The 21,862-nt window shown below is 37.9% G+C and overlaps 1 protein-coding gene across 4 annotated transcripts in view; it reads right to left on the reverse strand.

Moving 5' to 3' along the window:
• LRP1B (LDL receptor related protein 1B) overlaps positions 1 to 21,862 on the reverse strand; it is a 626,536-nt gene that overhangs the window by 364,626 nt on the left and 240,048 nt on the right. For all 4 annotated transcript variants that reach the window (XM_039700520.1, XM_039700493.1, XM_039700511.1 and 1 more), the window contains one exon: positions 3,526 to 3,663. In XM_039700520.1, the coding sequence (XP_039556454.1) occupies positions 3,526 to 3,663 (138 nt within the window). The remainder of the gene's footprint in view (positions 1 to 3,525; positions 3,664 to 21,862) is intronic.

Consider the following 21,862-nt stretch of genomic DNA (forward strand, 5'->3'; position numbering starts at 1 on the left):
AATAATTTGGCAGCTCCCTGGGGCAGGAGAGTTCTCAGCTCATTGCTCAGCTGAGCAGTAGAAGTGGCTGCAAATGCAGCTGAAATAAAGGCCTGGCTCTCCGAAGAAGCCTGGAGAGGTGTGTCAAAGAAAGAAGCTTAATTGCCAAGAGCAGATCTGGAGCAGTCCTCAACTAGAACTAGTCAAGCTTGGCTCCAGGTTTGGCACTGGTAAATTCTATCTGAGCCTCAGCAACTCTCCCAGGAGCTGATGGGTGTGAACCCCCCACTCAGCAGGGCTGGATTGTGCTGGAATTGTTGGGATTGTCAGAAAGATGAACAGCCCCAGTAGAAGCTTTATAGGAAGGGTTAATATATATTTTGATTTCCCCCTTATTCAGCCTCTCTAAAGCATTCTTCAATTAGATAAAAAATGAAAAGGAGTCAAAAATGACCAAATATAGATGTCTTATCACTATTGTATGCTCTGAGGTTCAAATCCAGTGAATCACACACCCCTTTCTCCTCTGAAGGACATTGGAACACATAATGTGAAACAACCATGCGTAATAAAACATTTTTTATTTCATATTGCCACAACCTCTCCTGAATTTATGCATTACATTCACCTGCAAAAATGCATATGTGCCTGAAATAAAAGATGATCATACAGGAATGTCATTGTATTTACTACCATTCCCTTGAAATTTCCCATACATTACCATTTCACACTGGAGCAATGACCATATTTCCCCTTGCCAGGGAAAGGTGCAGGCTTGAATACAACTCTAAAGGTCCTTAATAATGAATTAACGTGAGAATGTTACATTTAGAGAAAGAAATTAGAATAATCCCACCTACTGAATGCATTTTCTCCATTAGTTCTTAGAGATTTTACCCCTTTGGAGTTACCTGTGCCCTGAAATGGGCTTTGCCCTGGTGACACCCCCTTACTTCAAACCATAACTGATTTTCCTGGTGCTCGGACTGTGATTTATTTACACAGCACTGTCAGTGTCCCCAGCAAGAGGTGATTTTAACACAGCTCTGTGACCAGCTGGGCTCCTTACAATTCAATACTGAAAATTGCTGTTGCCTTCCTCAAACTCAAATTTCACATGACCACTGTTAATTACAGCACAATTGATAATGCCACTCTTGTGAGTAATATAAAGAAAAAACTAATGGTTTGGGTGGATTTCTGAAGTAACTTTGCAACTTTTGGCCACAAAAATGAGTTCAAAATATGGCTTATGTGTTCAAGACTCAGAAAGTAATGAGGAATGACTCAAAGGTCACTGAAATATTTTTCTAATAAATATATGTGTGTATATATACATATATAGAGAGAGAGACAATAATCACAACTATAAGGAACTCATACCAAATATTTGATATATAGGAATGTAACATAATGGCACTTTAGTTGCAGCTGTTTGCAATAAACTGCAGGATCATAATGTAAAATTATGGTTTTCTATATCCTTTGGCTCTGTTGACAGAGATGTGTCCACTGATATTTTCAATTCTGCCCCCACCAAGAAAATGAAAATATGAAACTGACAGAAAAATTAATATTAATGAGTTGTTAACCATTTCCTAGACAGTGACATTTCATTATGCAGGTGTTCTGTGTGGTCTAGCAGAAATATTTATTTCAAATGTTTTACCAAATTCTATGGTGATTTATTAAAGCAGACATTAATTTTTCCACTGGGAAGCTTTCATATTCATGCATGATAATAAAGAAAGGAGTGGGAATCAACATGAACCTTACAAAGAGTATTTGAGCATAAATTAAAAGGATGTGAATACAGATTGGGTATTTTATGTGCTATCACATTCCAAAAAACAGGACATGTACAATAAGAAAAACAAACATATTTCACTGCCACTAACATAGGATTTTACTTTTAGTCTATACTTTTTTTCTGATTCCAGACAGGACACATGTACAATAAGAAAAACATATTTGTCTGTCACTAACATAGGATTTTACTTTTAGTCTATACTTTTTTTCTGATTCCATTAATCTTGTGGTTTAATGACTTAAAACATAATAAAAATATAAGAGAGTTATAATACAATAATTATTCAGCACTGAAGATTTTTAATCCTCTGTAATTTAATCCAGAGTATTTTACAGAAAAACATGAAATATTGAAGAATACAAATTTAAACAGAACTTAACGAATCAATACTATTCTCTGAAAAAACACTCATCTGCAACTAAGAAGTTTCAGTATAGGCCAAAAAGTGCTTTGACCAGTTTAACTTTTGGGATTTTTTTGGATGCAGGGCCCAGTGCTAAACCCAATATGCTGGCACAAATTTTGATTTTGTGTAATGCTCATTGAACGAGGACTATAAAACAGTTGAGCCTTCAAGAAAAGAAATGATTCCTATCACTGTGAATAAGAATTTTCATCTATTTTATGACAGCCTGTATCCTCACCTGGTTATATAAAAATAACTATTTGTAGTTTTGTGAAGTCAGCAGTATTGCACTGATTAATTCCAGATGGCTTTTTTTTTTTTTCTAATTTTAATTTCTTTTTTCAATGTGGCTTATTTTTGGTGTGGGCTTAGATTTTACTCTGACAGCTCTGAAAATATGTCCACATAAAATTTTAAATTCTAATTTAACTTTCTGAACTCTACCATTAATTGTATCTTTCACTGTATATTGTCATTCTGCATTGCAGCAGAAGTCCCAGCACCTGTCTCTGGGTTTCTGGTTTGGAACATCAGATCTGTTGAACATCACCAACAATCATTCATCTGGAAATCTGCTGATGAAAAATAACTGATTCAAGGTATCCAAGATTTGGCCCTAAAGCTATTCCCAATGCAGACCTCAAAAAATCATCTCAGTTGAGCTATCAAATAGTTGACCTTCACCAATTTCTATTTAAGATTTTTCATTGTCAGAATTTGGTGAGTACATTATTAGACAGTAGATTATTTGCATAAACCCTCCTGAAACAAAGTTTCCATGCAAAATACTGCCCATAGCAAATTTGATATATTTTATTCATATATTTGATGTATTTATTGATATATATTGATATATTTTATTGATAATGCTCATAGCAAATTTGATATATTTTTCAGTGGTTTTCTTTGATTTTTTTTAAGCAGAAGTTATAAGGAAAAGAAAATTCATCATGGCAAACACTGTTTGTGCTGCCCACCTTTTGTTCAGTAAGTTTCCTCCTCCTTCTTTTGATAGAAGATTTCCATCATATAAACTTAGTAAGTAATGCAGTAAAAGTCCCAAAAACTGTGTGTTTTTTGCTTACATTTCAATCACACAAAATATTTTTAAATTAACTTGAAACAGGCTTTAAATTTAAATACACTTCTCTCATTAAAATACACTTCTATCATTCTATCGGTTTGCTTTTGGATGTTTTATATAGATTCACACACACATATACACCTATGTGTATTCCCAAGGAGTAAATTCTGGCTCTCTTTGAACTCAAAAAAGAAAATGCAGTGGAAGATTTGAGGTTTTTCAAGGATTTAAGGAATTTTCACTCACCCCTGCAATGAACTCCTTCGTCGTAGCCATCGGAGCAGTCGTAGACCCCGTTGCAGAGCTGGGACAAGTGGATGCATTTGTTGGTACCAATGCAGCTGATGAAATTCGGGCTGCACTTGAAATCTGATTCCTCAGGACCTAAAGAACACATGGAAAATTTCTTACACGTGTTTTTACATTCACCACAAGGCAAAGAAAGTTCTGCACCTTGTTTTCTTTTTAAAGTTAAGGGTGACACTCTGTATTAGTTCATTTTGAAGAATTTCTTCATTTGGCAGATTTAAGGGCCTTGTTACCACATGTAAAGTCATCAAGAAACAATTAGTGTAATTACAAGTCAATGGCTCAGAGGATTATTTCCTAAAATACAGGTGTTTTGCAGTTGCTAAAATAATCTTTGCAGACACTAAAAAGCATCATAAGATTTTCAACTGACCTGTGAATATCCTATCAAGAGTCCTATCAAAAGTAATAGGTACCAGTATTACTATCCACTGTTGTGCTATGAGATAATTGTAGATATTTATGAAAATACATATAGCTGTCACATCTTTGTGGCTGCATTAGATAAGAGAAACTGTTGCTCCAGCCCAGGAGACTGCCTCAGAAACTGCACAGTCCAGGATGGAAGTGGGAGGATAAGGATGCTGTGATTGCTCCCTTTGGGATACCACCCCAGCTGCAATCACTTCTCTCTGTCCCCTTTTCCCTGAAGTGTTTGGTTCAGGGAGTTTTGATGGAGCTTAGGGACTCCTGAGAATCACTTTTGTTTATCTCTTAGAAATGGTTCTGACTGATAAAATTCCCCCCCCACCCCATAATTCTACTATAAAGACTTTGAGAGTTTTAACACAGCAAAGAACATTTAGAGGTCTGAAGGGTTTGGCTCAGTTAGAGGTTGAACCATAATTTACCATTGTATATCATTAGCTACTCACAGACCAAAGGGTTGGAAATTTTTTAGGAAAACGACTTGAACCTCCTTGATTTTTCGTGTTGGAGCCTTGGGTCTGTGCAGCTTGTCCTTTAGGGAAAATATATCCTTGGATGCACAGTGCTCAAGTGCAAGATGCATTCACCTCCCTCAAGGCACTAACTCCAGGAGGAAGGACAGAAATCACTGGCAGTATCTGAAAGTTCTCTAATTAATAAGCTGGAAAATCTCAGCTTTCTCAGGTCTTGTCTCTCGGAGTCAGCAGGACAAACCATTTGAGGGGAATCTACAACTTCTATAACAAATGTGTTTAGATGCCGCTCAGCACAGACCATTAAATAAAAAAACTTATACAAAATTTGTCCTAATTAGAAAACGCCCATCAGCACAGGGCAGTGCTCTCCTTCCCCAGGCAAAGCAGGAGCCCCTAGCAGGGCCCATCCCTTGTGCAGGAAAAAGGGATTCAGTGCCCTGCTCCCTCCTCTGACCTTCCAGCCCCACACCTGGTACCCCTGAGGGACACCAATGACATCCTTGAGGAATTCCTGATTAACAGGGACACAGCATGCTGGCTCTAGGCATGGAAAGGTAATGCTTGTGGGGATGAATTCACCCTGTCTCAAAGGATTTGTGTGCTCTCAGGATGAAGCACAAACTCTCCTCACCATGCTCCAGGTTAAATACACACAACTCAAATGTAGATGGATTAAAATGTTTCACAAAGAAAACATACTCCCTGCATTTTTCAGAAAAATATGTGAAGAAATTAACAACAGAAAGTTGGTCAAAATTTACCCTAGATGTCAGGATTTGCTGACTATGGTAATGAGAAAGAGAGAACCAGAGAGTTTGGGTTTTAGGCATTTTATTCCTCATTTTGCACCCTGGAGGCAGGACACTTCATGTCATGAAGCATCCCATGTCCTTACAGCACCTGCAAGCCCTGGCAGTGCCAGGCACTCCTCCAGGACTGCTTTCCCCCTGCAGACCTTTCAAGGAAGAACATAAATAAAGCAGACCAAAGCTCAGTGTCAGATGGGTCATATAAAAACACAAGGTGGAATTTGATTCCCATCTCAGCTGCATCAGTACTTGAAGGCACCTGACATGTAAATAAACCAAACTAATTCTCTGATTTGCCAGCAATAACATGCTTACTCTTTGTGTTAGAGAATCTGTGATAGAATGTGAGGAGTGAAAAAGTCTTTTCTTCTAAAACAGAGAACATTCTTTGAAAAAAAAAAACAGGTCTGTGAAGCAGGTCAACCATGGTGCCTGCCTGACTATAAACCTTAGATCACTAGAGGGTTTTCATATTTAGCAAACAGAAAATTTTGGATCTGTGACCAAAACTATCAAAACATATTTACATATATCCTAAATTTAATGAGTGAAAGAAGGAACCTCTTATTAACACTTAAACCTTTAATAGACTAGTCTGACACATCCCTGTCTATCACATTTTTGATGCTACTTGCTTTTAAAATACAAGATTCCTCCAGGACACAAACATTGTGAAATTCTAAATATATGCTCTAACTCAAAATACTAATAGAGGAGCTTCCTAATTAAGATTTCTTTGATTGGGAACATAGGATGGGACACTGAAAAAATATTCCAGGAAGTATTACTTGAATTGTTTTGGTTTTGAGACAAACTTTGTGCACCACTTGTGAAAGGAGAAGACTGGACGTTATTCCCTTATTCATGCGATAAATTCATTTGTACTTTGACTTGTGACAAGTATCATGCTTTGGAAGGCAACTTGACTTAAAAATGAAGATGAGCTTCAGTCCCAAAAAGTCCTGTTTTCTAGAAGCTTTGTGACTTATTTTTTCTGCATAATAAATTGAAATGGTAATAAGTCTCAACCATCAACACCAGCAGAATAGGACAGCAGGCCTCCCTACCCACAATTTCTATGACCACTATTGAAAAAACTAAAAAAATTAAAAAGTCAAATCAAGCTACATGTTGTGATGCCTTTGAAGAAGCACTTGCTTCTCCCACTGAATCCCTCCCAGCTGCTGCACTTTCTGAAATGTCTAATGCAAATAAAGAAGAGTAGCTTTTTATCTTGTTTACTCCTCTTCACTCTCCTTTAACAGACAGCCACTTCTGGCAGTGTTATCAAGTGAACTTCAGGAAAAGGAATTTAAAAGTGTTCTTCCTCAAAATAATCTCGGTGTATTTTACATCAGTGCAAGAATGCTAAGAATATAAAAGACTGATGGTGTCTTTTCTTCCCTTCAAAAGACATAATAATTCTTAGCCTTGCCAGTTGGTGGAAAAATAGTCAAAACTACTGGCTGCAATTATGGTAATACAACATCTCGATGTTTCAAACATTCATCCTGGGACGCTGCTTGGAGGGCAAAGAGGATGCAAGCAGCTCAAGAGAGTCAGCTCAGCCAGCAGAATATCCAAGTGTTTCTGTGAGTAATTGTCTGGGAACAGATGGCTGAGGAATGGGAAAGGAGCTGAGCTGCAGAAGCTGAGCCAGGGCTATGGGGGAGCCCCCCAGGGTCACAGGGGAGCCCCCCAGGGCTGCAGGCAGGGCTGTCCCAACCCTAGGGAAGGGTGTTGGGCACTGGGTGCTTCCCTAGGGGCAGGGGGTGATGGTCAGGATTGGTGAGGGTGCCAAGGCCAGGCACATTCCATACCCAGGTGCACAGATTGTTGCTGCTTTCCCTGAATCTGCAGAAAATAACCTGTGCCCAGAGGCAGACAGGCTGGAAACAGGAGAGAGATTCATTTCAGATCCAGATTGCTTTGGCTGTCAAATCACCTAGGAAAGCCATTTCTGATTTGGTCACACCAGGTCACACTCACTGGAAGGAAGCTGGATGGTACAACATTTCCACTGTGGACTCAGAGTGTGGAATATGACATTTAAATCTGTAGAATTGATTTCAAAACTTTATTCTTTAAAATCACTCTTGGCAACAAGAAACAACCTCCAAATTGCGGTCAAAGTTAAAATATCTGATACAATTTTAATTGAGCAGTCTTCTCACAGGTGGGGTTTTTAATTTATTTTCTGCCCAGTTCATTGTCAAAACCGAGGAATTTCAAAAGTGCTTATCTTTTAGAAAACTTATAATTACAACATCTTAAAGTAATGTCTCTGCCCCTGCCAAGACAAGACATTTTGTAGCTTAGTAAAGACTTTGTTTTTATGGGAAAATTAGATGGCTTTGTATTGAATTTTGCCTTTTTTTTTTTTACTTAAATGTTTTAACTCTTACGAAAGCTTGAGTTCTATGTATTAATTTCTGTAGTTATGAGTCCATTTAAGTGTAAACTAAACACATAGGGGATATCTAATGGTATCACAACTGCTTTATAAAGTCAATTTTTACACAGACTAGAGACACATTTCTAATACCAAGACTTTGAAAGACTGGGAAAAATGTATGGAAATTACTTAAAATCCTTAGTCTGATATCTTGTATATATGCAAAGAAAGAATTTCATATTTAATAAGGATTTATGCTGCATAAGTAACCCCTTATCCATAGTTACTTTTATCCATATGCTTCATTCAACCATGCAGACTGATAATTAATATAAATTTGAAGTCACCTTCGATCAAATCAGGTATTCAGCTGCCCATGTAAGGAGAATAATAAACATTTACAGAAGGATGTGGATAACTGAAAAGAAGAGCAAAGTAGAAGTATTGTGCTGTAACAGCACAAGAAGTGTAAACTGTGACCTCGCAGACACAGCATTTTATCTCCAAAATAACACTTCAAAGAAACAATAAAGCCAGTGGCAACCAGTGGCTTTGTGAGTTGGCAAGTGAGCAAATGCAGCTCCAGCACACAAAAGTCATGGCTTATGACCAAAGCTAAGAGAGGAGTTAAGACTCTAGAAACCAACAACAAAACAAAGAGAAACAAAAGAGAAAATAAAGAACTTCAGAAATCAGAAGATGCCTTTGAGTCACCACAGCCTGACAAGCAGTCATCTGTGCTGGCTCCACTTGTCACACACCTGGTGACAAGTGTCTGCTCTTTACCTGGGGGATGTCAGCAGCTCCTTCTGCTCTGCACAGACAGCAGAAAAACAGCTACCCCAGCCAAATATCTCAAATTCAAACAAAACAGCTACCCCAGCCAAATATCCTAAATCCAACCAAACAGCTACCCCAGCCAAATATCTCAAATTCAACCAAAACAGCTACCCTAGCCAAATATCCCAAATCCAACCAAACAGCTACCCCAACCAAATATCCCAAATCCAACCAAAACAGCTACCCCAGCCAAATATCCCAAATCCAACCAAAACAGCTACCCCAGCCAAATATCCCAAATCCAAACAAAACAGCCACCCCAGCCAAACATTCCCAATCCCATCAAGGACTTGCATGGATCAGTTTAAGCCTCCTCTTGAATCCTGTGCTCAGTTTTGTGCTCCCCATACACAACAGACTTTGAGGGGCTGGAGCATGTCCAGGGAAGGGAAGAGATCTGGAAAGGGTCTGGAGCACCAGGAGAGGCTGAGGGATCTGGGAAAGGGGGTCAGCCTAGAGAAAAGAAGGCTCAAGGGGGACCTTCTGGCTCTGCACAACTCCCTGACAGGAGCGGACAGCCAGGTGGGGTCTCTCCCTTCTCCAAAGTGATAAGACAATGGGAAATGGAGTGATAAGGCAATGGCAAATAGAATCAATTTGCACAAGGGGAGGTTTACATTGGATATTGAGAAAAAATTTCTGCCTCAAAAGGCACTGGGACAAGTTGTCCAGGGCAGTGGTGGGGTCACTATCCCTGGAGACATTTAAAAGACAACGTGACCCTTGGAAACATGGGTTAGTGGTGAACACAGTGGTGCTGGACTCAATAATCTTAGCAGGCTTTTCAGACCTAAATGATTCTGTGGTATATAATTTGGTCAGTCAATAACACATAATAATAAAATAATTTTAAAAAACCACATTAAAATTCCCTTCCAAAGGTTAGTTCCCAATTCTGTGCGTTACAGCAGGCAAAACAGCTCAAGGTGTTATCTGGCTGTAAAGCTTAACAAGGCTCACAGTGGCTCACAAAACTCCCATTCCTGGACTCCTGTGACACCCTTAGCACCAGAATTGTGCTCAAATGAACTCACAGGTGCAGCAGACAGCAGATGGATATTGGCTTTATGAGCATCACACTTTTCCTCTGTGTGGATTTATACACACCAGACAAGCAAACAGCAAGACAGTCCAAATCTAATATCACACAACACCTTTGATTTTTTAAATACTTCATTTCAAACCACGATAAAAAACCCAGAGCTCTGTCAGTTCTATTTGAGATGGCTTTTCAGCAAACACTTCCCCTCTGGCTCTGTTTCCTGCTCACTGCTTTCTGTGTGTCAGACACTTGCTCATCTTCACTGCACAGATGTAAATAATTAACAGAGCCACAGGACTCATCCTTTCTCCTGTAATGGAGCTGATGGCCACTGGAGACGGGGAAAGCTGTGCTGAAGGTTGCACAAAAGCTGATGGAGAGGAGAAAAGAGGTGGAGGAAATCCTTCTGAAGCAGCTCAGTGCTGAATCATTACCCAAAAATCCCTCTGGGCAGTGTCAGGCTGGGGTGGGGCTGGAGGCAGAGCAGAGCTCTTGGTAGGGTCAGGACAAGAGCAGCCCCAGAATTGGGACCTGAATGAACTGTGGTTTCCACATAACATCATAAAAAACTATAAACTATAGGGTTTTTTTGCCACCAAAACTATAAAAGCCGTGCAGGTATTCAGACTGATAATAGTTCAAATCAACTCATTAACAGTAAGTCCATCTATACTCCTAAATGAAGTTGGATGTTTTGCATCCTTAAATTATCTCAAACTAGAACATTTACCTAGCAAAGGGAGAAAAGATCATCTCCTCAGCCAACCTCCATCTAATCCTACCATTCAACAAGACTGGGGTATTTTTTCACTGAACAGCTCTGAATTTAACCATTTCTGGATTAAATACAGTGACAAAGTGGGTTTTTTTAGGTTTGGGGTTGGGCTTTTTTTATTTTTGAAACAATGTTCAGGGTGATCAGTGAAATCCATGGCCACAACTGGAACACCAAACCTTACCTCACCCTCACTGCTCTGCAGCCTGTCTGGTTACAGAAACAAAGAACAAGTGATGGCAAAGAGGAGAGGAACTAAAACTATTGTAGCCCAGGGAGTTCCAATATTCATTCCCTCAGTGTGAGGAGATCAATGTAATAAATAAATTAATAAATATAGTGCTGAAACACTGCAACACTGTACCAGAATTAAGTTAAAATTAGAATTAAGAATTGAGTTCAGAATTGAGAATTAAGAAAATTAAGTTCAGGGGAGAGGGTAACACAAACACCTAACTTTAGAGAGGAACTGACAAGCACCTAAAGTACACAATATGTTTGTGCTTGCATTTTTTTCTGATGTCAGTGAAACTTCCCACAGAGATGAGAGAATTTGTGCTCTTTGCCACAGACCCTAAAAATTAAAAACCTAATCCTAAACTCTTGCATGTAGCATGTATCAGAATATAAAGGGAGGTCCTTGTATGTAGCAACATCAGCAAAGCCATTGCTAATTGATATTCCCTGGTTATTTTTAAGGAATGGCTTTGCAAACATTTATCAATGATGAGGAGAAAGGAGAAAAAAAAAAAGTGTGTTCTCAGGAAGGAAAAATAATTAATATTCTTTGTACTTGCAGGGACAAAAAAGCTTTGCTAATGGATTTTTTGGTGATTTACTACAACACACCACAGCAATAATTTATGATCAATGAAGTAAAAAATGAATATTGTCTCATGTAGATGGTCACTCCTCATTAGTTATAAGGAACCTATTTTTAATTTGGAGATTTTGATTTAATTAGTGTCACACATCTCGAGGCTGCCTTGACTTGATGTCTGTGTGTGGCACAGCAGTGGCTGCTGCTGGGGTCTCACTGAGAAAATGGCACGAGGTGAACTGAAGTGTTAATTACCTAAACAATTAAAGTACCCAACACCAGCAATGGTGTAACACATCAGCGCTCACGTTATGGATGTTTACACAGCCAAAGTGGATAAATGTCACTTGTAAATGTTCCTTGTAAAGCAGTGTAATCGTGCAATAGAAGAGCTGGATGCAGCAGCCACCCAAAGCTCTGCAGCAGCCCAAACAGACATTTTAAAAAGTCTGTTTGACATTTGTAAAAGTGTGTGTGACACATTTGCACACATCATCTCTCTCTGTACAGACCTTTCCATCGAGTTCCATCTCAGCTCTTCATTAGACACAGAAGTTGTATCAAAAGAGGATCCCCTCAGAAGAAGATTTTCAGTGGATCATAGCAATTCCAACTCTGATGGAAACCCAAGGCCTGCATCTTACGAACACTGATGCACTCCCACACAACCTCAGAAATGCCCATGGACTGAGAAGGAATTTACCAAGCTCACTTTTTCATCAGCAGGACTGGAATTCAAACACACAAACAGTTTTCAAGCCCTACATAACACAAAATTTCACATGGTTGGATGGAATTTGTAACATAAGAAATTTTTTAAAACAAGACAGGAGTAGAACATGCATTGATACTTTAACTCCTAACTTTAAGCAGCAAGACATAAAGTTTTCATCTAATTTGCAATACTTTAAGACTTTACAGTACATGATGTTAGTATCAACATGCATGTTTTATTTATGATTTTGGGATAAAAATTTATCATCAAAATGCTGTGTTCTATAATCACATGAAAATTAGCTTTGAGGGCCAACACTGTCTAAGCATTTGAGCTTTAAAAAAAAAAAATCTGTATTATTAATTTTAAAGATTATCTTATATGTTTAATTCAGCTTTAACACAGAAACTCCAAAATAGTTCTCATGCATTTTTAAACCAAGCTAGGCAGTGTGCAATCATAAACTTATTCATTTTTATTTTGTACACAGACATATAAATTGCATCCAATTAAAGTAAGTGTTTTACTTGTTTTTTTCTTACCTAGTCATGCACTGAAAGGATGAGAACCAATTTCAATTGCTCTAAGTACAAAATATAACACTATAAAAGATTTAATCAGCTTTGTTGGAGTCTACAGTGTGTCAAAAAGAGAAATGGCAGGGCTTTGTTTTGTGTAGACACTGAGTGTCCTATTTGATTGAGTATTGGCCCATAACTAGAAAGTGACCTGGAATTTCTTTCATTTGGAACAAAAAAAATAGTATATGTTGGTGTGTATGTCACAGTAAAATTTCCATCTCTCACAACATCTCTGTGCTTTCCCTTCCTTAGTAACAAAAATAGGAGAACAACATCTCAGATGGGAAAAAAAAAAAAAAAAATCTTTCATTTGGAACAAAAAATAGCATATGTTGTTGTGTATGTCACAGCAAAATTTCCATCTCTCACATCTCTGTGCTTTCCCTTCCTCAGTAACAAAAATAGGAGAACAACACCTCAGATGGGAAAAAAAAAAAATTAGAACAACTGGTAAAATAATGCTGTATTGGTTACAGGACATGTGAGATTAATGGTTCTTAGAGACTTCTAAAAGGCTTTGTAGTGTTACAGGTACTACAATTCAGAGAGAAAAATAGTTTCACATGTTTACCAGCAAAAAATTAAACAGCTTTCCCTGCTCATTTTTGTGCTCTTAGAATAATTCTGAAGAGGCATTATTGAAGGTGATTCAGTCCTGGCTGTATCACTTTCCCTACACAAAACCCAAAGTGCCTCCTGCTAACAGCAGACAAAGAGCCTGTGTCAGACACAGCCACGGCGTTTTTTAGCCCTTTCAAGGCAGATCTTCCCCCATTATTGGGCAAGTACTAATGAAATTCAGGGGGAAACCTCCAGCTCATCCATAAACTGAAAGAAGATTCTGCTGAACTCGAGGCCCAGAGCAGGAGGACCTCCAGACCTGATCCTCACCCACCTGCCCAGCAGCTCCTGCAGCTTTCTGCAGGTGCAAACTGCAAAGAGCTGGAGTGCTCAGGGTGTGTCTGAGCTCTAAAATGTCTTTTTCAGTCCAATTCTGCATGTTTTAAACAGAAATTGGTGTTTCACCACTAACAGAATAGCCCAGAACACTGGAATTTCCAGGAACTCATGCCTGGCTTGTAGCAGAATCCTCACCAAGTGAAGGAGACTGGGGCATTAGGTCTGAAGAAGCAAGAACAATTTCATGTGAAATGCAAAGAGAATATATTGGGGTTAAAACTATTAATTGCCTGCTGAGTTCTGCTCACCAGGGAGAGGCACAGAGACATTTCCCCCTTCATCACCAACAGCACAGCTTCTCAGAGCTGAGCATGTAGACATTCACTCTTTATCTACCATTTGTAGATATTCACTGTTTATAGGATATTTTAATCTTTCCATCATGTCCTAGAAGAGCCGAACACTTCAGAGGACTCAAGAGTAAAGGAAGCCCAGAAGTGCAGAGACTTTGACAGAGAAAAATGAATGCAAACATCCAAAATGCTAGAAGACAATAATAAAAACCACATTCAGCTTTCCATCTTTCACCATATCTGGCACCATTTTCTCTACAACTTATAATGCCAAAAAACTATTCTATGATCTCAGTCTTCTGTCTCTCCTCTCCTCAAAAAATAGTGCTGCTAAGCCATGAGATTCATCATTTCTGACTAAGGAAATCACTTCCATCATGGGGAGCTTCAGAGAGTGTTTACCAAGAAATCCAGCCTTTATTGGTACTCATCAAGGTCTATTAGAGAGGTGTGTGTCACAGAATAATCTTTAAAAAATTATACTCTAAGATGAGAAAACATCCTTTTGGTTTATTAAAAAAAATCTTTAAATGAATCCAAGCCCTTATTAAAATCCTGTGTATAACTTAAATCACCATTAAAAAAAAACAAACAAAAAAAAGAAACAAAAAACAACAAAACTTGTTATGAAATTGAAATAAAATCAAACCTCTTCCACATAAATCTATGAAATGGTAATTACAATGGTAATGATATTACTTGTAAAATTACCAAGTAAAATAGACATGGAACAAACACAATGTTTTTGTTCTATGTACACTATTTTTAGAAAGTATTTTACGTACCTGAACTAGAAGTTTATGGTAATAAACTAGTTGTGAGGTAAAATTAGCGTGTAGAAAATAGAAATGAAGATATGCTTCTATTTCTAAAAGGGATAAAAAACAGTTTATGGAAAGTATTTCCTCTCTTTCACAATAGAACTAGTGGTGGAAAGATTTCCAGATAATTGCAACAGAGTGTACTGAGCTGGACTGATGATTGCTGTTAAGACTATTTCCTCCAATATTGGGCTTTAACTGTCAAGATTTGAGATTTAAAACCATATTCAGGTGAATAGTTGTAATGTTTTCAAATATCAAACCCAAGAAAGTGTCAAAATGGTTTATAAAGAAGATATATATTACACTGGTTTTATATATAATATTCTAAACCTTAGAACATGCTGCTTTGTCAAAATGAAAGTGGAGTTTCTGTCTAAAACTTTTTTTACTGTCTTGTGCTAACACGTTGTGGCTCAACAGCTAAAGTTCAATACAGACAAAAAAAATATTCCTGGTCCTATATTTAGCAAATATTCTAAAGTTCTTATATAGATCTGTTAAAAAAAGAAAAACAAAACAAAACACAGATCTAGACAGAAAAATCATATAATTTTCCTTATAATTTCATGATGGTTAAAAAAAATACAATCCTTTATATTTTTCCTGAATATATGAGAGTTGAATAGAGAGATAGTAACCTTTCCTCTGATTTACCTGTAACAAACAGACCTGGACCATGTTGGTATGGAAATTTCTGGTATGAACTTGGTGTTTTCAAGTCCAACTTTGTAATGAGTCCTCCTTTTCCAAGAAACAGATTACATGAATGACATCAAACTGATTATTTTTCTATTTTATATATAAAAAAGCCCTACAAAAAATTTAAGACTTGGTTCCAAAATATTACCAGTGACTCAGTATTCAGTAATTCTTGCTGAGAATCAGCAGTGCCTAAAAAAATGGATAGGCTCAGTGCAGCTGGGAATAAGTGCTGCAATTTAAGTATCTTTAGAGTAGGGACATTTATTGTTCACTTGAAATAGAAAGCAGAAATTTTCCAGGAAAATGACAGTACATAACATATATTGGTGGGGTATTGGTGTTTTTTGGGTTTTTTTTCAAGTCTACAATGGTTGACTAAATAATGACAGAAATTCTATATTTGATAACTACAGAAGAGACACGGGTGAGTCTGAGTGCTGTCAGAATCATTTACACCCTTTACAGACAGGTTCTAGGAGAAGAAACTCATTTACTTGAATATAATCTCAAGAAATTCCTTTTGTGCTTAGTGAACCCATCTGCTGTGCTCTGGCATTTGGTGAAGCACAAAAGTCACTTTATTCTGATGAGAGCAGCTCAGAAAGAAAAGACTGTAATATTCATATTTTACCTGAATACATTCCTAAGCACTTTTAGGACACATATATTTAAAGGATTCAATTTAAAGCCTGCTACATTGACAATGTTATCCTGTTAATCTCCACAGTTTGCCTTTGTGCTTTATACTTCTGGGCTAGAACCTAAAAAGTAACAGAATTGTGTTCCTTTTCTCAGCACTGCTTAGTTTTCATCCATGCTCAACTCCTATCAACCTTAGGCAGCTTCCACAAGAGCAGGATGTGATTTTAGTTATCACCCATTCACATCTTTTTAACATTCAGCTTCTCACAGATAAATGTCTTTTATTTCTTTCCTAAGTAAAGCACTCAATAGTGTCCATAGATATCTTGCTTTAAAAAATATATATCTATATTTTGCAAATATTTATTTTTCTGTTTATTACCTCTCACACCTACAAAAAGTTCTGGGTCTAGATCCAGAGCATGTGGAGTGAAACTGGATGAAATTTGGACAACTAAGGTCAATGTTAAGACTAGAAAAGTCTCCTAAACTCCATGAGTGAAATTCCCTTTCAGTTCAAAGCACTGCTATGCAGAAGCACCTTGAGGAGCTGGAAAGGGAGGTGTTTGCACAACACACAGGAGCATCATGGAATAGATGAGAACTCAGCTGCCACAAACTAACTACAAAATAATTAATTTCTCTTTATCATTAATTCCAGCTGGGATCAAGCTGGGCTTTGAGGGCTGTATCTACACCAATGGCTCTTATTGCTCCAAGAGGAAACTGAATATTGTTTGTTTTTTGCAGGGCAAAGACCTGAATTGCAGGTTAAGGAAGCTGGAGTGTAGAATTTGTACTGTCCTTCAGTGTTTGACTGAAGAAGGAGTAGGTGCATTGCCACAGTCTCCTTTTCCAGACCTCTCCCATTGCTGCACAAACACCCCACAGCAGTTTGCTCTGTGAAAAGACCTCATTTGCAAGAACAAAGCCTGTAGGGATCCAGAGTTGTGCCCAAATATTCATTTTTACCTTGCTAGTCTTGCTTTAAAAAAGGAAAAATGTAATGGCCTCTTCATAGTGAAACTTGCATTTGTCCTCTGACTAAAACCAGATCCAAAATCAATTGTGCTGGTTTCACTGTCCATCAGTGACGGTGGAGTCACCCCTTCTGTCTGAGATTTTTCTGATGTCCTTCTAAGAAGATCAGTAGCTGGGATAACATTTTATCCCTGTTTTGCTGGTTCAAAATGATGTTTCATTCTAGTGCCATTGAAATTTGTTTCAATTTTAAAAGAAGTAGGAATTTTTCTCTTTTTTTTTTTTTTTTTATCCTGATCTTTGACCCAGATGTCTCAATTATAAAGAGTTTAAGTAAACAATGGAGTTGGAGGGAAGCATTTTAAATGTATCTTTTATTCATGCCCTTTCTCACAGATGCTTTTTTTCCTTTTTTTCCCATGCTAGATATGATTAAAAAGTAGAAGTCTACACCATAAAGAATGGTCTCTGTCTTGGGACCTCTTAACTACAACAAATATTTAAAAGGTGATGTTTCCCATTCTCTCTGCTATTGTGCCTTGGATGCTTTCATGGAAGAAAAAAAAGTTTTTATATATATTCAATATGCTGTTTGGAGGACCTTTCTCCCATTTTTGTTATCTCTGCCTCCTGGTGGTCTTTGTTTTTTGAGTTTTATTTTAAAAAATGCACTTTTAAGCATTTCTTTAGTCCTGACTTATGTTCTGCTATTCGCATGCCTTTGCCTGGCAGTCACAGGCTTTACCCTGGTGCATTTATTTTATACATTAAAAGAAAGTTATTGAAGCTGAGATCACAATATCAAAGAATTGGCCCCGTTTTTCCTAGCAGATATATTGCCTGCTTTTCAGATCTGTTCCTTGGAATCTTATTCCTCAACTTTGCCTGTCTCAGGTTTGCTTCAAGGTAATACTCTCTTGTCAGAGGAACAATAACGAGTGACCTTCCCATGCTATGATCCAGTGTCCAAACCCATTTCAAGGCCTTTATTCTGCAGTTAAACAGAAGTGCTTTTCCCACTCACTTTCATAAAACAGTTGTGAGGCTCCTTGCTCCAGGCAGTGCCTCATGTAAATATTAGTTTACAAAGTTTCTCCCCCTCACACTGCCTGCAGAGCAGCTACAGAATCCATCAGTCAGTACAGACATCAAGGAGAAAATAAAATGAAAAATGGTATGACTTTGAACATATCTGCATAGACAAAGGAATACTGGAAGCATAACCCAGGATCAGAGGCAGAGAAAAATCACAAGATGTTTTGGGTTGAAAGGGACTTTAAAGATGATTTAGTTCCAACCCTCCTGCTGTGGGGAGAGATGCCATCAAGAGACAAGAAATTAGGCAACAGACACATGCAGCAAATGGGGGAAAAAATATAAAAACAAAGCCAATCCCCTCAAGATCTTCATCTGCTATAATATTTTTGTGCACTTTTTTTTTAAAGACCTATAGTGCTTGCTGAAAGGCTTTGATTGATGAGTAGGAAAATAGTTTCTTTCCTAATTTAAATGAGTTGAAAAAATAAGGTCTGACATATCTATATATTCAATGGATGTATTTGTATGTCCACAAATAGATAAATGGATCATTTATTCCCTTCCATGAAGGCACCTTTATGTGTTGGAAGATAAACAAGAGGGAGATTTGTAGAGCTCCATAAAAGTCCCAAAGCCCTGTCAGTACTCACATTGTTTCCCTGTGTATTTACTGGTGTGCAGACACAACCACCTATTACCTGAAAGATTTTCAGTCACAGGTCTAAGTGAACTTCTTTAGTTCCCAGTTGAGCTTTTAGAGAAATTGTCATGGTTTCTGAGCAAAAAGAAAAAAGTCCTAGACTTAAGTTCCTCAAAGCAGAAACCTATTTTTAAGCTACTTAAAGTCTTGAGGCATTCTGAGTTCCCAAAAATCCATTGTTCTCAAGGAATTATTCCAAGTTTAAGTTTTACATCTTCAAATTTATTTTATCAGATTATTAGAATTCTGTACATCAACTGCCAGGATTTGAACTGGTTTAACAGGTGGATTTCAAGTCAGGCACGGCTTTTGATTCATCACTGGGCTCCTTTTTTGGGGGGTTATGTTACTTGCTGACTAATTGCTGTGCTGAACATCCTCCTCCCTGTTCCACACTTTGACTTTTACACAGTTTTGGGCAGTATGCAGCGAGCTCTGCTTTCCGTGCCATGGGGATAATGGAATTCATGCTTGGCCTATTGTGCAGAGCTGCCAATTTCGCTCCTGCCCGGCTGTTTCATAGCATGACTTTTAATTCAGAGCAAATCTCTCCCTTTTCTGAACATGAACTGTGAATTATACAATTAGTGTCCTTTTATATCTGAAGAAAGAAATCTAAATGTTAACTAAATACAATTTTCCTCTTGATGTGTATTCACAATGGTGGCTCAGTCTTCTCAGTCCACCAACCACACACTATTAATAGCCCTTTTTTATTTTCCTTCAGACCTATTTCATCTCACTTCTAAAACTCTATTTACTGCTAAGATTTCATTTTTTTTCTGAACACTTTCGCATCTTTGTTTTCAGCAGCTTCAGTTAGTGCCTGTGCCACAGCAATTCCAGGGAGACTGCATTTTACCATCATTCCCTCATCTTCTAGAAAAGCACATTTCCCAGCTGAGCTCAGTAAAAGCAAAGGAGATTTTTGTAACAAAATGTAGGCACACAATGGTATGTCCCCTTTTGTCATTTATATAATTGTATGGCTTTTTTAACTTGTCCGTTTTTAGTGAGAATTTTCCTAGGTTTTCTGTTGCTAATATTCATTAGCCAATTCATTATAACATTTTTTAATTATTATTATCAAGTAGAAATGCAAAAGGAAGAAACTTTTTGTTTTGTTTTGTGAACACTGTCCACAAAATGCTGTAATCTAATAGAGCTGTCTCAACTGGAGCTGAAGAAGCACATGAACTTGAGTTATCCACATCTTTGATGAACAGTCACTGGATTATTCCATGCTTTCTGATTTCATCATTTGCTCAGTAACATTTAATTAAAACTGATATTTTCCATGCACAGTAACTACTTAAAAATGCAGCAGCTCCTGTTCACTGAAGCCCATATATTCCAGCATCCCAATGTAATTTTCTCTCTTGCACCAGTTCATATTTGTGAGACTATACCCAAAGTGCCTTCACTGCTCATTACTGCAGCTCTAGGACAACCTTAGTAACATCAGCAACTAAAATAATTTTGTTTTGCTTTGTTTTTAATGGGCAAGCTGAGACTCCTTCAGCCTGTAGCTTCAATTGTTCAGCATTTCAGATACCATCTGGTGGGTGCTGGACACATGCCACAGACAGATAAATACTCTTAGAAAGAGATGTGGTTGTTATTGCTTAATTCATCCTTTGGCTCTGCTTTATTTACACTGCAACTCTTTCCTGGTTTAGAACCATATTTTCTGTCACTTTGCAGGAAATCATCATCTTTTAATAAAGTTTGGGGTTTTTGTTTGGTTGGTGTTGTTTTGTGGTTTTAGTACAGTATCAAATGAACTTAAGAAAACAAATAATCAATTTTCACAAGGGCGAGGAACCTTTTACCTCCCATCACTTCTGATACAAAAGCAGGTGCTGTTATCAGGTAGGCAACTTTCAGACCAAGAACAAGTGATGCTCCAGGAGTTATTCCAGCCTTGACAGACAACTCCAGCTCCTGGCCCATCACAGACATGTTACAACTCATTGAAATGAAAAGCAGTTTTCAATGGGGAGAAATTGAGTTTATGCCTGCATAAAAATTTGCCTGCCTTGGCAGAACTGCCTCTTGAAGAAAGGAGTATTGTCTTTTTCTTACAAGTTTGGAAAATTACTTAAAACAAAAATAAGTTTTTCTTCTCTCTCCCAGCTGTTTGCTTGCTTATTTTTTTATTTTTTCTTGTTTTTGTTTGGGGTTTTTGAGGTTTTTTTGCTTTTTTGTTTTGTTTTAGTTTTTTTGTTGTTGTTGTTGTTGTTTTTTGGGGGTTTTTTGAATGGAAGAGTATTTCTTCCAATCACAGCCTGTTAGAAAACCAGAGCACAGTCATGTGTGTGCACTCCCAGAGCTGGCAGTCAAAATCTCCTCAATTCCTGTTATGTCTTCTGAGAGTTCCCCAGTAGAAAGCTGATTAATCTCCTCCTCCCTTCCTTGTGCAGTTCTGTAGGCACCCTGCCTACTGGTTTTTGGTTTGTTTTGGGGTTTTTTGTTGGTTTTTTTGTTTGTTTGGTTTTGCCTTTTTTTTGTTGCTGTTTTTTTGTTTGTTTGTTTGTTTTTTAACAGGAAATTGGTAGCAGTGTGGTGATGCTGGGGAGTCAGGGCAATCTCAGACATCCCTCGAGCATGACACAATTTGATCGTGTTCATCCTGGAAGGCAACAGTGCCCCACATGTTTCAGAAATGGATTATCACTTCTGATTTGTGTAAGCATCTCCAGCTCAGCCAAGCATGCCATCCTCCAAACCCACATCAGGTGTTACAGAAATGGATTATCACTTCTGATTTACTTCTGATTTGTGTAAGCATCTCCAGCTCAGCCAAGCATGCCATCCTCCAAACCCACATCAGGTTTTTTTGGTGGCAATGCTATAATCACCAGTCCCATCCCTTAGATGAAAAATTTTTTAAGCAAGGCTTCTTGTTTGAAGGCAGCATCATCACAACAAGCTTCAAAAATTCAAGTAGGAAATGTTAAATTCTTTCTAGTTACTGATGTTGTGAAGGAATTTAATAATTTACAAGCTGCTTTTCCAACTCCTATTCTCACTTTTTCACCTAGATCTCCCTGTGCCCTCTCAAAAGTGGTTTTGGTTGTTTTTTTTCTCTTGACCTAAAGTGATTCACAGCTTATCTGTGTTCAACAACTGGGAAGACTGCTTGAGTGACCTGACATCAGCTTCCATCCAGCCAGAGACGTCCCTGTCACCCGTGACCTGGGGACAGCTGCTGCCATGCCCAGAGATTCCAATGATTGTCAGATCTGACTG

The sequence above is a fragment of the Passer montanus genome, unplaced genomic scaffold, assembly GCF_014805655.1.
Source record: "Passer montanus isolate IOZ18808 unplaced genomic scaffold, ASM1480565v1 scaffold1, whole genome shotgun sequence".
Taxonomy (NCBI): Eukaryota; Metazoa; Chordata; class Aves; order Passeriformes; family Passeridae; genus Passer; species Passer montanus.